Source organism: Galeopterus variegatus, unplaced genomic scaffold, assembly GCF_000696425.1.
Source record: "Galeopterus variegatus unplaced genomic scaffold, G_variegatus-3.0.2 Scaffold2404, whole genome shotgun sequence".
In the NCBI taxonomy this organism is placed as follows: domain Eukaryota; kingdom Metazoa; phylum Chordata; class Mammalia; order Dermoptera; family Cynocephalidae; genus Galeopterus; species Galeopterus variegatus.
The window spans coordinates 125,803-143,794 of record NW_007728515.1 but is presented as its reverse complement, the minus strand read 5'-3'; the positions used below and the strand labels follow the sequence as shown (position 1 = coordinate 143,794).

Sequence of the window (17,992 nt, the reverse complement as noted above, 5' to 3'; positions counted from 1 at the left end):
GGTGTTGCACCCACACCTCGCTCAGCCAGTGAGCGGGAACCGGTCTGTATGTGGGATCCAAACCCTCGGCGGGAGCGCCGCCTCGCTCCCAAGCGGCGCACTGTAGCAGTGCGCCACCGGGCCGGCCCCACACAGTGATTTCTTAGTGTGATATTCTTTTAGGTTGAAATAAAGAAAAGCATATACATCTTTTAATCAAATATAGGCTAAATTAAGAAAAATCCCAATTAAAAAAATCTGAATATAAGAAGTGGCCTTCACATGGAATTTATAAGACCAAAATAGGTGATAAGAGTATATTTCAAAAAGTTCATAGAAGATTCATATTATCTTTCAATTCTATTTTTCCATATACTTTAAAAAGTATCTTTGTATTTTAAAAACATCTTGAACTTGTTAGAGGAAAAATAATATTTAATCTAAATGTATTCTAAATTCCAAAGACATTGCCCCTAAAAAAACATTAAGTACCTCTACTATCACAGAAGAGAGACTATATATGATGAGGAAGGAGTTTCCTTTAATGAAGAGATTCTGAGAAAGGGGCAAGAACCTGAGTAACTGCCAGCCGGAATGTCAGGCATTATGAGATGGTACCTTCTGACTCATGAGGTGAGACTGGGCCTCGTGCTAACCCCAAGATTACCTTGATTTCCTGTGGAAGTGTGAGCCACCGAACTCCAGGGAGATTGTCTAAAAGTGCTGCACTGGAAGCATCGTACTGTTGAGCACTGGGACTGGCACCGGAATGTAGTTTAGAAGGCTGAAGTGCTCTTTGAAAGAACAAGTTAAAAAAATGATCCAAACGAGGAACATTCTCAACCTGGCAAAAGGCACTGAAGAAATAAGAACTGTAAGTTAGAAGAACATACGGTCATCTTTTGTGTGCTTCTGAGTAGACTGGATCTTTCCCAAATACAAAGGCTCTCTTCCTCACTCCTCTCCGGTTAATAAGAATCACTGCTATAATGCTATTGATGGAATGTGTTAAGAAATACATGCTGTCCATATTTTCTAACCTTAAACCTACTCTCAAATGTATTGAGTAAATGATACTATGGAAGAAACACAGAGCTAACACAAATGGCACATCTGCAATGGAAAGGGCTGAAGTACCCTTTTGCACCTTTTGACTCTCTCTCAACCATTTACAACTCTCAATCTCTTTCAGGCAACATGGGATAATAAAGAGACTTTGAGTTTTGTAATAGAAAAGATCTGGCTTTGATTCTTATGACTGTTCTCACTAGGTAGCTATCAAAGGCAAATCACTTAACCTTTCTCTGAACTTTGGCTTCCAACCCTGTAAAAATGTGGTTAATACAATCTAACTCACATGCAAAGTATCTAGTACATAATAAGCATAAGTTCTTATAAAATGCAAAAAGTGACTTAGAATCATATACTTAAAACTTGAGATTTGATTTTTTTTTTTTTTAAAGATGACCGGAAAGTGGATCTTAACCCTTGGCTTGGTGTTGTCAGCACCACGCTCAGCCAGTGAGCTAACCGGCCATCCCTATGTAGGATCCAAACCCATGGCCTTGGTGTTACCAGCACCACACTCTCCTGAGTGAGCCACGGGCCGGCCCTGAGATTTGATTTAAAGATGTACTTACCTATCTAAAGAACCATACATAAATTTTAAGGTTTGGGCAACATCTTCTGTCATATTCCTTAGCTGAGGAAGAGGAACCCTAAAAAAGAAAAAAAACCGCATCTATTCATTTATAACAATCAAGTGATACATGTCTAGAAGAAGCAGAACATGTTCATATTTATATGTAAGGACTGTCAGAAGTGTGTCAACTATGGTTGCTTACTACATTAGCAATTGCTCACCTTGAGGTCTAGCTTTGGGGTTCTAGCATAAACCAAATAGGAACTTTTTTTTTTTTTTGGTGGCTGGCCGGTATATGGATCCAAACTCTTGACCTTGGTGTTATAACACAAATAGTAACTTTTTATACCACCATTTATATGTAAGTTATTTAACCCTCTTTAGGGTTCAGTTTCTTTATCTGTAAAATGGGGTCAATAATCACTAAGAACTTCTCAGGTTGATTGTGAGGATTAAATGAAATTAATGTATATACTTAGTGCAATATGTGGGCCCACAGAAAGAAATGCTAAATTCTTGACTCTTTCCAGTCTTACCCAGATCGCAAATGAACCTCCAACTCCTGTCTCAAAAACATATCCTAAATGAAATGGGGAAAGGAAAGAAAGTAGGAGAAAGGAAGGAATGAAATGGACTTACGTTTTCTCATTGAAGCCTTATAAGAATTCTACAAGGTAGGTCTTATTATTTCCTAGATAGGTTCCTACCATTCACTGCAGCCATCACAGGGAGACGTGAAAACACATGTCCCTGGATCATGTGCCCCACCCTAAATTCTGCAGGACAGCACTTTTCTCACCCTACTTATAAAAGGCATAGTGGTGAGGAGGGAACGCACAGGCTGTGGCATTAAGACAGACGAAGGAAAAACCCCAGGACTGCCAGCTCAGTTACAAACCACATGCACAGCGCTGGGACACACAGACAGATAAATTGACACTGAGGAGGTGCTTATGCGTGATCTTTCAATTCTCTACTTCCCAGTTTAAATAAATGAGAATAATAATACCGTTCTTTCATGGTTATGTGAAACGAGATGGAAGAAGAAGAATCTGGTACAGAGTGCCTGGTGTGAGCAGTAAGAGATGGGTAAAGAGGTGGCTAGGGCTTATTTTTGACTGGAAGCTCAGGACAGAGAATAAAGATGATCTTCAAATTAATTCTGTTTTATCAAGCCAAGTTCTCCAATTTAGGAATGACATAAATATTTAGGGAAGATGACACCTTCCCCCCTAAGTAATTAAAACTGAGAAATTGGCTAGACATCCCCTAGGCAGCACAACCTTGGCCCAGAGCTCAGCAGTGACAGTCCTTTCATAGCTTCAGGAAACCTCTCCTGGAAACTGTCTCTGTCTACCTAACCAATTTGGCTGGTACCATCAGAGTGTGGTTGAAGCCTCTGTGCAGTTCCATTGCTGGGACTTCCTTTCCCCTCTCTAATTGCCTGTTCTACCTTTATCTTACCATGGTGTTTTCTGTTTCTTCTCTTTTGCCTTTTGTGCTAATACAAAAGTATTAAAGGCAAATGTTTTACTCTGCCACTATATCCTAAATTATCTTATTCTGGATGTTTCTTCGATTCTTGTAAACCCATACTTTTAAAACAACTCTTAGTTCTTTATAATCCCACCCACTGACATAGGGCAGTCTCCCAGCAGGGTTCACTATAATACCTTTTTAAACAGAAAAATACATCTTAGCTGGTTAAAGAGTGCCATCATCTAGTACCCGTCAAGCACCATTATCCTCTCATGTTAAAAATTTTGAACTCCACATTTACAATAGATTATATCTTTCTATCCAAAATTAAATCCACCTTCAAAAATTAATCATTTTGATATTTTTCACTGTAGTCATTGTTAAAGTTCTTGTCTGTAATGGTAAAACATGCCTACAAATTCTTTGATATTCTTCCCCTAAAGAAGTGGAGCTTAATTCTTCTACCTTTGAGTGTGGGCTTGACATAGTAACTCACCTCTAGCAGTATATGGTAGAAATGAGAGTGTATCATTTCTAAGAACAAGCCATAAAAGGTCTTGCAGCTTTCCCCTTTCTCTCTTTCGGATCACTTGTTTTGGGGGATGCTAGCTGATGTGTCATCAGAACACTCAAGCAGCTTTATGGAGAGGTTCACACAGCAAGGAACTAAGGTCCCTGACAATGGCCATGTGTGTAAGCCATCTTGGAAGCAAATTCTCCAGCTTTCGTTAAGCTTTAAGCTTTCAGATGACTGCATCCCTGGCTGCAACCTCAAGAGAGATCCTGAGCCAGAAACACCCAGCCAAATTGCTCCTGGATTTTCAAACCACAGAAACACCTATAAGATAATAAATGTTTACTTTTTAAGTTTAATTTACCCCTAAGTTTTTGGGGGTAATTTATTAAGCAGCAATATATAACGAAAACACTGTTATATAATGAAAGGAATCTGGTTAACAAAGTCAATAGTACTAGAAAATAGTCATATTTGTGTTCAGATTGGCTGGATAATTTTTTTTTTGGTCCACCTTTTTCTTTCATGGGAAACTTAAAGTAACACCAAGAGAAAATTTACTTGAACTGGTATTCTCTAAAATTGTGTTAGTCACATATTATAGTATTTATTTGATATTTAATTACTATTTGATAGACCATATGCCTTGGTTCTACAGACTCAAGGGGAAAAGTAAAGTGTGTTTAATAGTTTAGTAAAAGTTGCCCAAGTAATTTTTAATGTAGGCAAGAGTCTATATTACAAGATTTAAAAATCGTTGAATAGTAGTTATATCCATCTCCTTGGGGCTGTTCTCCATATTCGAACTCCATTTCCCCCCTAGTTTTTAACGTCCTATGACATGAGAGAAGCAATGTAGTAGAAAGAATTCATTTAAATTCCAATTCTGACTCTTGTTGATTATGTGACCTTTGGCAAGTTATTTAACCCTCTCTTGGTTTTACTTTTCCTCATCTGTAAAATGGAGTCAGTAATCACTAAGTACATCTGGAGCTAATTTTGAGGATTAAGTGAGACTAATGAATGTAAAGTACCTAATGTAGTCCCAGGGCTCATGGTCAGTTCATTATAAAGTCCCTGGGCTCATACTCAGTTCATTATTGTAACTCTATTCCCCACTCCCTTGCATATCAGAGTTCCCCTTCCTCCCTGGGAGACTACCCCTGGTCAAGGCAGTTACCCAAGGAAAGGGTCGTCCCCTTTAAGACAAACAGCATAGGGGGAGTGAGACACTAAGTGAGCAAGCAGCACTCTGGCATAAGGAGATTAGCTGGTAGCATAACTCATCTACCCAGCCATATCTCAGGGGTGCTCTGAGTTATGTTAGCTGGGTGAAGGTCTGCATGTACACCTGAAAATGATTTACATCCCCCAACTTTGGTCTGTTAACTATATAACTGCTATATGTACTTGGTGGTGGTGTGGACTTCTTACCAACCGGCTGCCATTGGTGCCTCTCTTAAGTCTAATAAACCAGTGTCTCTACCCGCTGGACCTCCAGGTGATTTCTGTGGAATAGGTGAACACTACACAAGTGCCCTCTCAGATTTGGGGCTCCCGTATTACAATTGTAAATGTCAATCTTGTTTTTACCTCCAACTATTAAAGTAAGATATATTTCAAAACACTTGCAAAAAAGTTAAGAGGGAAACCATGATAATGTAAGATGTACCATTAGAGAAGTTACTTAAGAGTTACATATTCTGGGCCGGCCCGGTGGCGCACTCGGTAGAGTGCGGTGTTTGCTCCCACTGAGGGTTCGGATCCCATATAGAGACCTGTCTGCTCACTGGTTGAGCGCAGTGCGGGCGTGACACCGAGGGTTGCGATCCCGTTGCCGGTCACAAAAAAAGACAAAAAGGAAAAAAAAAAAAAAGAGTTACATGTTCATTATTTTGTCAAAGGCGCTCAACATGAGGGCAAAATACCCTTTTGCTGACCCCCAATTCTCCAAAATCTCCAAAAGAAAAACAACCAAATATGCAAAATCCAAATCATAATATTGTCAAAGTTTAAGCAGAGGACAAGCTCACCTCTCAGCCATCTCTGTACTGGCCACAAAAGAACAAAGTGTATTGACAGACCCTATTCTTACAAATTGGTCCATCTGGGCTTTTGTGACATCTTTCAGCACTGTTCTTACTAAATGAACACAGGGAACTTTTTTCTAGTGCAACGGACCTTTAAATTGTAAAACTATTTAAGGAGTTTGCCTTTGACAAAAATTTCATAATTTTAATGAAAAGATTTTGTTAACCTTATTTTAGAAATGATTTTAAGGGAAATAAAAATCTCAACTCACTCTTCAGCAGGCAGGCCAATTAACAACAACTTGTCAGATTCTTTCCAATAAGCCACATGAATTTGTTTCCCATTTAAAAGGAGAGACGTGCTAAGAAAAAATAAATTCAAAATAAGGTTAGAATATCTCTAAATGTCATAAAATTATAAATATCATTCATAAAAGATTACATATAGTATGATTTAAGAACTGCATGGTCAGTAAGTAAATTTTCTACTGCCACACAGAGAAGGCAAGAAATTGTATAACAATAAAAATATATTCTAAAATATTTAACAAAAACAAAAATACCCAGAAAACTGTAGGTCAAACAAAAGTAGACCCATTATAGAAAAAAAAAATGTTGAAATTCTATGGTCAACATTACGTGACTACATACAATTTTTTTTTTAAAGAAAGCTTCCATTCCAGTTGGTTAATTTAAAAAACTTATTGTGATTGTCTATTTAGGAACATGATTTGCTAAAAAGAATACAAAGAAAGGAAGACGTGGTACCAGCTCATAAGATTGCAATTCAATATGGGACACAGATATATACACATGTAACCAGAATATAAGTCATATTTAAACATGTTCTCAAGTCGGGCCGGCTCGGTGGCGCACTGCTACAGTGCGCCGCTTGGGAGTGTGGGAGGGTTCGGATCCCACATGCAGACTGGTTCCCGCTTGCTGGCTGAGCGAGGTGCGGGTGCGACGCCGAGGGTTGCGGTCCCGTTGCCGGTCCCGGTCCGGTGCGGGCGCGACACTGAGGGTTGCGATCCGTTGCCGGACACGAAAAAAGACAAAAGAATAAAAAAATAAAAAATAAAAATAAACATGTTCTCAAGTAAACTTTTGGAGTGGTGGATATATTGTGATGATTTCAGGGTATATACCTACGTCAAACTGATCAAATTGTACATTTTACATATGTGCAGTTTATTGTACTTCAGTTAGACTTCAATAAAGTTGGAAAAAATTAAATGTGTTCTAAAAAGCGATACAATAAGAACTATGTAAATATAGAAAACAGAAATATGTGAAATTTCAAATTTAAACTGTTAAACAGATTTTTTCAAAAAGAACAGTACTTTTGTCTTAATAAAGTTTAAAAATATATATACTTTTAGACAAATATTAGATTCCTTTACAGTCATACTAATATTACTATAGTTTAAAAATGCATGTGCAACAAAAGATATACACATAACTAAGGAACCCCTGAAATATTATTATTGATATTTATTATTTTTTAAATTAACTAATTTCATTAATTTTATTGTTTCCCAAAAAAGTTTTTCTTGCTGTATTTACTGCTTTCCACATGTTTAGACCATATCTTATCATTAACAACAAAATCTAAATGTTAAGTAAAATAACATCTATCTTTTACAGTTTAAAAAAACAAAAAAAGGGCCGGGCCTGTGGCTCACTCGGGAGAGTATGGCGCTGGTAGCGCAGAGGCCGCGCAACAAAATCTAAATGTTAAGTAAAATAACATCTATCTTTTACAGTTTAAAAAAACAAAAAAGGGGCCGGGCCTGTGGCTCACTCGGGAGAGTATGGCGCTGGTAGCGCAGAGGCCGCGGGTTCGGATCCTATATAGGGATGGCCGGTGCACTTACTGGCTGAGCGTGGTGCGGACCACACCGTGCCTAGGGTTGCGATCCCCTTACCGTCAAAAACAAACAAACAAACAAAAAACCTCCCCAAAAGCAAACCCACATGGAGAAACTTAAAACAAATTTTCTTTACAATAAGATTTAAAAGGAGGGCTGCATCTTAAAAACCTTATGCTAAATGAAAGAAGCCAGTCACAAATAGCCACGTATTATATGATTCCATTCACATGAAATATCCAGAAGAGGAAAATCTACAGGGATGGAAAGTAGATTAGTGATTGCCTGGGGTTGGTGCTAGGGTAGGTAGATTGATAGCTGATGAGCAAAGGATTTCTTTTTGAGTTGATGAAAAGTTCTCAAGTTGACTTTGGTGATGGTTGCACATAGCTGTGAATATACTAAAAACCATTTACTTGTAGACTTTAAATGGGTGAATTGTATAATTTATGAACTATATCTCCACAAAGCTGTTAAATAAAAAAAAAGGAGGCCTGAATGAATGCAGCTTTATACACTAAATGGGGCCTCAGGTACTACCGTCTTGAAAATGAATTAATATTTTCTATATATACCATATTAAAAGTCACAGAGTTAAACATAACTTTTACCTAGAAAAACAAGTAAGTTCTTCCTGTTGTCTTGCAGATCCTACCTCTTTTAAAATCACAGAAGTGTCATTTTTATCAGAGTATGGGAAAAGAAAAGTTACAGCCTAGAAAATCCAACTTTATATTTTATCAGTATTATGGGGACTGATAATATTTGAGATAAACTTTATTTGTAACTGTAAAATTGTTCAAATATTAAGGAATAAAATTTGCTTATAATCCTTAGATTTATTTTATGAAAAAAACAAAAAGAAAAACAACTCAAAAGCTTTGAGTCCTTCTCCCATAAGTTAACTATGGTATTTCACAGTCAGGGGTTGATAAATCAATGTGGAATAGGTATTTGGCTCTATAATTGACCACATAATGTGTCCTAATTTTCAAAAAATTATTTGACATCAGTTTTGCTTACCCATCACTGAAAAAACTTCACAGATGACACTGAATTCTGAATATTCCTCCTAAAGTATACAGAATACTGTATTTTTCTGTCATTGTTGCAAGAATTGTCCTTTCTATCATTGTTCTAAGAACAACAATGAGAGAAACAACAGTTTTCTAACTCAATGAAAAATTCGGTGTTCCGTCATTCTTGCCAAACCACAAAGGTATGGCCTAGGAAGTTAATAATCAAGATAAAAATATGAAAAATCCAGGACTTATAATAATGCCATGCTTAAAGGATATCACCCTCATGAAGAAATTATAAATACAGGCCGTTAGCCCATGTGTGTTATTTAAAGTGTGCCAAAACACCCAGATCCGCATCTGTACTGAGAACCTACACTTTAAATAGATGACTGGTAGAAATAACTTAGGTGAAACAAAAATCTGCAGCTATTCTACCTGCCAATATAGATATCTACATCATAGATACAATTATATTTGTATAATAGATACTTGTTTTTGCACTTTATTTGTCAGAACCAAAGAAAAGAACTTGAAAGAAACAGAGTTAAAGCTAAATAAAAATTATTACCTAGTAACTTGCGTCCCAGTTACATTTTCCAGCATGTCACAGAGTGTGAGAAAAATCCCTCTCACACTTTTAAGTTTCTGAGATGCTTCACACATTGGGTAGTGATAAAGAATTTCTTGCTGTTAAATGAAAGGAAACAGAAATGAACAACCCCCCCAAATTTTCCAAGCTTTATTTTTGTAATGGGAAAGTTCAGACTTTGTATTAAGAAAAGAACAAAAAAATGAATCCTTATTCAAACAGAAAGAGAGAACTATGCCTGGAATTTTAGCACATTAACTATCATTTAAAATACTACATTTGAAATAAGCTAGAGACTGCCCAAACTGGTTATTATACCGAAATCTATACTATACTGATGAACTGAAATTACGATTAATTTCAAATAAAGTTTTAATCTTTAATTTTCTTAACAATAATTTCTAACACTGATGTTTTATTATATTTCATTATACTGAATACCGAAATCTATACTATACTGATGAACTGAAATTACGATTAATTTCAAATAAAGTTTTAATTTTTAATTTTCTTAACAATAATTTCTAACACTGATGTTTTATTATATTTCATTATACTGAAATTCTTATCACTGTTGTTACACAGCTACACTGACTTGTAATTTAGGAGTCTTTACATTCAATTACTTTCACACTGATTTTTAAAAGATAAACTTCACCATATTAAATGTTTTTTTTTTTTTTTCATATTAAATGTTTTTAAAACAAGACTGTACTTAAACTTACAAAGTGAGAATACAAAACTAAATAAAGTAGTACAGATAGGAAGAAAAATGTATTATGGCATAACATTTTATGTCTTAAATTTGAAAGGGTTTGCTTCTCACAAATTAATCTTAATTCAATCTGTAAAAGAGAGCACATTTTATTTTAAATTATGGAAAATACCAGATCTATTACATAATTCACAAAATGCCTAATATTTTTCTATTTTCAAGAAAAGCACATTCCCAAGAAACAGTTTTTAGAAAACAAAATAAATTTCAAAATCAGGATGTGCATTTTGCTAATACTTTTACACAAAGACTTGAACCATTCTGTACCTCACTTTTTTGCTGTTACTTAAAGCAACATCTATTTTTCTCACAAGGCAAATTAAAAGCAGGCAAAATAAAAATTTCTAGATAGAAACTATGGAGAATTCAAAGTAGCTTCCAGTTGCACTGTTTAATAACTATATCCATAAATATTAATATAGCCACTATTGAAAGATTAAACTCCTTAAATATTGTTATATATTTTCCTTGGTTCTCTATCTCTCTAAAGAGTGTTATACATCTTGCTTTGGTCTCTATACATAAGAAATAATTACATGACATGGTGTCCATATCTTGGCAACTTTTACATTATGAACAATGTAAATAATGATAAGTGACACATCGCTTTTTATTACTTACTAAGCACATTCAATATTTGTAAATTGTTATGGAATATGTTGGCCAAATACACTCTGTTTAACAACTCAAATTTTCTTGTAATATTCTAGTATAAAAACAGTCATAAAATATTACTTCATCTGTAGAAATTAAGTCACATATCAGTTAGGATTTTCTGTTATGTCTACTTAATAAATTTAAACCTTGGCCAAGAAATAATTTTATTGTACTTAGCAAAACACCACTTTAAACAAATAACCATATACTCTCTGATTATTTTTTTGAAATCTCCCAGCTTATGGTCCTTACATCTTCAAATCTTATAACTTGAAGAGGACAAGATTTATTAAATATGTAACTCACAGAAAACAAAATGACCCTATAACATTTAATTGTAAAATAAGTAAAAAAGATCATTTAAGGGTCTCTATTTTGGTCATGAAAGCCTCACTATTAAAGACCTGGCAAGCTCTATCTACTATTAAAGACCTGGCAAGTTCCTAACCAATTTAATTAGTTGTATTTTTAAGCATTTGTTAGTAGCATGCATTTGCAGGAGCTTCCACTCTGTTCAAAAAGCCTCTCCTAATTACAATTTTGATACAGGGCTGGCAACAGACAGAAACCTGTTAATTTGAGAAACATCTACATACTTTCCCATGGAAAGAAAGGCAAGGATGAAGAAAGGTTTTAGCAGTTTTCTACTCCATAATGACCTGGAAAGATTCAAGATGTTACCACTCAAGAAATTTGTTGTGTATTTTATATAATAAATGCTTAAATGTTGCATTTGTTTTAAACATATAAGTGACTAGTAATACACACAAGAAATTAGAATTATTAACTCTAGGCCTATGTGTATTTTTCAGAACACAGAAAATTACAAAAATACATATAAGTAAATCCCTTCTTTGCCATTTCAATTGTTTACAAATTTTGATATATGAAGTAATACAAGGAAACACATCCGTTGGATAAAATGGCTTTGGAATTGAGAATACAGGCTGAAAGGATTTCAGAAGCAAAGAATGTAGATTAGTTAAAAACCCTTCAGATCTCACTTCTGCTCAAAGAATTATGGTAGACTACATGCTTTGAGAGACACTCGTGCTTTAAAACTAGACCCATGGCCAAAACATTCTCGTTGAATTGTGGGCACGTAAGAAACAGAGAGGTATTCAAGAACATGGTCCTCACACCCTTCCAACCTCCTTCCTCACTGCTGCAAAGCAAGTTGGGGCCTCACCTGGGAATGGTGAGAGGTAGGAAGAAGGGCAGAGGCAGGGCTGTCCTGAGGGCTGATGCCTACAACACCTTAGGTCAAGACAATGAGCACTGAGCTAGTGGCAAGGTAGGTGAGCTGAGCTTAGGACCACTGTGTTAAGCCCAGACCCTCAAGTAAGGCTAAAGTACCCTATGTCAGTGGCAGAAACAGCAAATTCTCTCTGGAGGAAAGCATTCCCAATTTAGAACCACAGGGCTCCCAAAGATAAAAATCAAGCATTAAGTTTAGTCATAGATCTCCATGGCTTCCTTGAAGCAGGATCAAGAGGAAAAAAAAAATCCCCAAGGATGCACAAAGGCAAGACACTGTAAGTGAGAGCACATCTGGACTAGAAATAGTAGAATGGGTAGAAAGAGAACAGAGAAGAGCTATGGATAAAATCCTTCGACAGATACAGTATAGAATCACAAAGATGAGCAAGCAACAACACACCACCAGGAATACCATGATATTTGAAATGCAGAGTAGTTAAAAACTTTTCAGGAATTTCTAAAAATAAAAATATAATTGTTTAAATAGAAAACACAATGGAGGGGTTAAACAACAGTTTGGACATAGCAGAAGCAAGAAACTGAACAAAGGAGAAGAAAAGGTACATTCTTTACAAAGGAATGACAGACTGACAATAATAGACTCTTAACAGCAATATTGGAAGTCAGAATGCAAAGGAATAATATCTTCAAAAAGATTAGAGAAAATAACTGTCTATCTATGTGGCATAAGCAATACCACATAGAAATATGTTTTAGGAAGAAAAAAAAATACAGTAAGGACAATCTGAGACATAAGAAAAAATATTAATTAATAGCAGTCGTGGTATAATTATGCCCAATTTGTGGAATTAAAAAAAAAGAGACAGTACTAAAATATTGATGACAATAGTATGTAGGTGAAGAGGGGGTGGTAACTGGTGTTACAATGTACTAAGAGCTTTGAACTATTTTGAAAAGATAGTGTTTTAGGATAGTGTTTAACTTTAGAATCTGTTAAATATCATGATAAAAATTTAAGAGTAATCACTAAAAAAAAGAGAAAGTATACAGCAAAAATAATGACACAAGCAACAAAAAATAGGTAAGAATCACAGAAAAAGTAGTTCAAATAGAAATTTTTAAATAATATGGCAGAAACAAGTTCAAATGTGTCAGTAATCTCTATAAATGAACTCGCTGAACTTGTCAGAAGTTAGAGATTGCCAGATTAGAAATATGCTGTGTGAAACATATCAAAAACATAAAGACATAGAATGGGAAAATGAAAGGAAAAAAAGGTAAACCATTCAAATACTTATAAAATAAAGCTGTACTAAAATATTAAAACATATTTTAAAATGTTAATGTTAAAAAAATACTTTAAGACAAAGAACATTATTAGGGTAGAGAGGGTAACATCATAATGTTAAAAGGCTCAATTCCTCAGGAAGATTTAAAAATTCTAAACATTAATGCACCTAATAAGATTGTCTCAAAATATCTAAAGCAAAAATATTTAGAATCAGAGGGAAAAATGGACAAATTCCCACCAGAGTGGAAGATTTCCATATCTCTCTTATTTATGAATAGGCTTAGGAGAAATCAGTAAACGATACAAAAAATTTGAACAAAACAATTTGTCTCAAAACATCAATGTTGAATGGTAACCTGGTATACAAAGGGTACAGAATTTGGAAGGCAAAACATCTCAGTTTAAGTAAAAATTCTGTCAGTTACAGGCTATGTGAACCTGAGCATTTTATTTATCTTTACTAGGATTATTTCCTTCCCTGCAAATAGAAATATCCAATATCTGATACTATGCTGGCATAAAACAAGTGTTCAATAAACATGGAGAAATGAATAAATAAAAAAAATACGTAAAACATAAAAACTACTTACAAGCTATGAAAAAAAGTCAGTGCTACATCCCCCTGCACTGAAAGCTAGCAGGAAGGGACTGATTGCAAAAAGGCACAAAGAAACTTTTTTGGAGTGATGAAAATGTTCCATATCATGATTGTGATACTGGTTACACAACTGTATACATATGTTAAAACCCATCAAATTGTATGTTTATTATATATAAATAATACCTCAATAAAACTGATCAAAACAAATAAAAAAATTAACCTTAACTTCTAAGTTGGAGAATATTGCAACCATACCTTCCCCTTTCTCCTTTATCTACTGCTTAAAATAACTGGACAGTTAATTCACTTTTATTTTTTAAAACATTAGTACTATGAAATAGTCATGTCTACAATAGACTAAAATATACAGACAATATACAGACAATGAAAGAATAAAAATAAAACACAGTTAATTCACTTTTGCTTCTTAAGTCAAAAATGCTTATTATTCACTGGGAAGACTATGAAAGGTCCTTACTTTTTCTTTTGCACTACTGAGAAGACACTCACCTCTTCCTTTGATGTTTCTGAGTCTAGCTGTAGCGTGAGATACATAATGATATGAGGAGTGTTTAGGATACTCTGGTGGACACCTTCAACCTCTTCTCCCCACAGAAGTTTGACTAAATCACTTGTGTTCGACTGCGCCTTTTTCTGTCTTGGTTGGGTTGTATCCTTTTTCACAGAATATGCATTTTCAAATGTCAGTTTCACCTTTAAAAATGAAAATGTGTTGAACTTTCAACAAGGGGAAATCAGGTGCAATTTTCACAAAGAAGGATCTGTGCATGCACAATACTTGGGTATGTACAGTATGTATAAGTCCTCCTAGAGCAAGGGCTCCTGATGGCAGCACTGAATAGTCTATTTATATTTGTATCTCCAGCTACTAGCAGTGTATGACACATATCATTAGAAATATTTATTAAGAATGTATAATGCTCTGTACAAAAATTCATTTATTTAATTGTAACATTGTGTTCTAAATTATTGACTACAAAAACAAGAAATGCCATGAAAAAATGGAAATTGGTATGATCTTACAGTGTAATAAACAGTAACCCTACATTATGAACACCAACAGCACTGACTTATCTGAGGAAGATAAAAGGAAGAGATTCAGGATTAAGAGTGACTTCAACAACCAGAATTAACTTCCTTTCAAATGAGGTTGATATTTCAAAGATTCTCTCATACATTCTTTGTGGTCCTTTAAAACAAAGGCCAAAGTTGGTAAAACACCATCACCATACTGGTCTTGGACCATGGCCCTAAGAAGACTATCTATCAGTTTTATCAAGATAGTTTTAATTTCATGGCCTGATATCATGAATGATAAGAGTCCAGAATGTGGCCATTTTCAAGATGTTGAAAGATGTTTCCACTTCTCAATTACCTTTCCTTGAAAAAGGAGATACTCACCTAGATGCCAGCTGGCCAAAGATAACTCACTCATTTCAAAGAAGCACCAGTGAGCATCTTGACTAAAAGAAGTTTTCACTAAATATAGTTAATTCTGCATAGTGAGGATATCATGATAAGCTATATAAGTACAAAGTACTCCTAATGTTTAAAATCAGAATACAGATGAATAAAATAGATATCTTAACCATAGTAATCATAAAGTTTTAAATTTAAACATCAAAGTACAATGATTCTTTTAAAATAACATTAAATTTTAAAATTCAAAAAATAAATTCATGCTTGATCAAGAATAAAGCCCAGTCAATATTTAAAAGCAGATAAAGTTACATCTTGATATATGTAAAATTATCATTTAAATAATTTCTATCAAGGAAATATTTAAAAATTATTATCAAGACACAGTAATAAACAATCCCTAATTTTAATAATTTATTACAAGAGGTACCATTTTCAAGGCCAAATTTAAATATATCATAAATACTAACACATTTATAGTCACTCTTTTTTAAAATGAATTTTATGTTTTTATATATAATTTTATGTATTTTAAAAAATGTTTAGCATTTTTTAAAAAAACACCTGTCACCCTACCTGCCTATCCAACTGTTATTAGTATTATATTGTTAAAAAAAAAAAATCTGTCTTGATGAATAAAACCTCCTAAAAGAAAAAATCTAGATAGTCTTTTTTTGTTGGCAAGGAGCGACTGTTTACAGTCAAATTCAATTTTGCTTATCTATAGCTGACTATGGCACTTCAGGGGCACGAGTTACCTTTGTCTACGCATGGTGAATTAAGTTAAATACACATCTTTTCTAAGTCTCAGATTTTATTTTATAAACAAGTAGGAAAAAAAGAGACATGGGGTCTAAATTCATCTATATATTCAGAGTAAAGATGAAATAGGTCAAGACTAGCAGTAATCTGTACAGAGAGCAGGAGGGGAGAAGTTCTTCATGAAATTTTTCTGAGGCCTGATGATCATGTTTCTTTACAAAACATTTAATGTAATTTCAAATAGGAAAGATCAATATTTACTAAATTTTTTAGGTTTTCTATAAACTTGATTTTGAAAAATGGGCCATTGATATCAGAGCACTGTATTAAAAAATGCTGAGTAGGAGAATATTTATATATTTGGGGGGAAAAATTTTAAGCAAACTAAACAAAAATAGAAAAAATTAGAGACCCTATATGAGAACAATCAGGTGTTATTATCTGATGAAAATTAATATAAGTTTAAGTTGAGAAACAGTTGAAGAGACACTGTTTTAGAAATGATCATCTTAGAAGGGTGTGAAAAAGAATATTTAGTGTGAGGTTTGGACCCAAATTAAGCTTCACGTAAGCATTACATGGCCTGAAAGACTGTGTATATTCTGAGGGTGACATCTGTTCTAGAGGTGATCATCTTAGAAGGGTGTGAAAAAGAATATTTAGTGTGAGGTTTGGACCCAAATTAAGCTGCACGTAAGCATTACATGGCCTGAAAGACTGTGTATATTCTGAGGGTGACATCTGTTCTAGAGGGGATGGCTCGATATATGTATAAATAAATATAAATATAAACATAAGAATATATATAAAAAATTCTTGTCTGATGAAGTGAATGGCTTGGTGGTCAGGGGGTTCCTTTATCTAAGAAAGAGGGTTTAGGAGCATCTGAAAGAAAATATCTGGAAGCCTTTGGTGGTGTTTCCTGGAAATGTGAGCTTTAGAACTTGGGGAATGCCTGAGTACAGACTCTGTGACAGGACAGATGGGAGATTTGAAGACTGTCCCCTGGCACTGGGCTGTGGGGAGGAGCTATCACTGGAGGTGTAAGAGTGGAATGGAAGGGGAGAGATCTCATCTGAGGGAGCACGAGATGAGTGACATCCTAGGCAAGCAGGTGTCACAGAGACAGCCTGGGTCTGCTGGAGTGTCTCTGAGAGCTATTCATAACCAGTGGTGAACAAGCAGGAGGGGGGTCTTCAGAGAAGGAAATGTGTCTCGGAAGAGGGAGTGTATCTTTTTCCAGCTGAGGTTCTTGTGGGTGAAGAGGTCCAAAGATAGGGTGTGACTCACCAAAAATGACAAAAGGAAATGAGCTGGTAGACTTAAAAATAAAAATTCACTAATTTTACTTTAGGCAGCAACAACATCCTAAAATTTAAGATTGGTTTGCTAAGCTTGCTGAAAAACAACATGCTTGAAAACTAACTTTAATGTTATACTTGGCAAATAACATCATTTCTTTTCTGTGGTGCAGACCTTTTCCCCTCACCATGACAAAAATGCAAACAAAAACACACACCACAAAATTATCCATTAAAATTCTTTAAGGAACTATTTTAGCTGCCATTCTTCTGATTTAAGTAAAGTTTGCTTCATAATGCAAAGATAGTTACACCTTAGAAAGACATATTTAAAAGTTTACATGTTAAGTAGCTATACATGTCAGGAAATCTGGCTGCCTTGATAAAAAAATAAAGAGTGAGACAGACAACCAAATTAAAAGTTAAATGCTATTTTAAAAAAAGGATTGGTATACATAAATATTAAGGATATTATGTGCTTTATAGGAAAAAACTATATCTAATGTAAGTTAGTTTATATGAAGCTTCTTATAAAGAGTTTTCTGTTGTTTCTTTAGCCTGTGATGATGTTCATGATCCCTCATCTTCTGTCTCCCTCTTATCTGGGCAATTTTCCCAACCTTTCCTCCTTCCCTCCCTGTTCAGGAGACGATGTGACTTTCTCAGGTCCATAGACATGCTCTCTGTAACTCATCACTTCCAAAGTCTTGTTTCTTTAATTATTCCCTCTTTCTACTTCTATCTTCAACCGATCTTACTTACGAAGCAATGTCTCCTCAACTTCTACCAACAAACAGATCCTTTCTCTCCCCTTTAGC

At 34.8% G+C, this 17,992-nt stretch overlaps 1 protein-coding gene across 1 annotated transcript in view; it reads right to left on the bottom strand.

Moving 5' to 3' along the window:
- Positions 1 to 17,992, bottom strand: part of INTU (inturned planar cell polarity protein) — an 80,535-nt gene that overhangs the window by 30,282 nt on the left and 32,261 nt on the right. The window contains exons 4-8 of the mRNA XM_008581610.1: positions 14,182 to 14,385; positions 9,106 to 9,224; positions 5,917 to 6,006; positions 1,620 to 1,697; positions 647 to 836 (exon numbers count right to left, since the gene is read on the bottom strand). Of these exons, the coding sequence (XP_008579832.1) occupies positions 647 to 836; positions 1,620 to 1,697; positions 5,917 to 6,006; positions 9,106 to 9,224; positions 14,182 to 14,385 (681 nt within the window). The remainder of the gene's footprint in view (positions 1 to 646; positions 837 to 1,619; positions 1,698 to 5,916; positions 6,007 to 9,105; positions 9,225 to 14,181; positions 14,386 to 17,992) is intronic.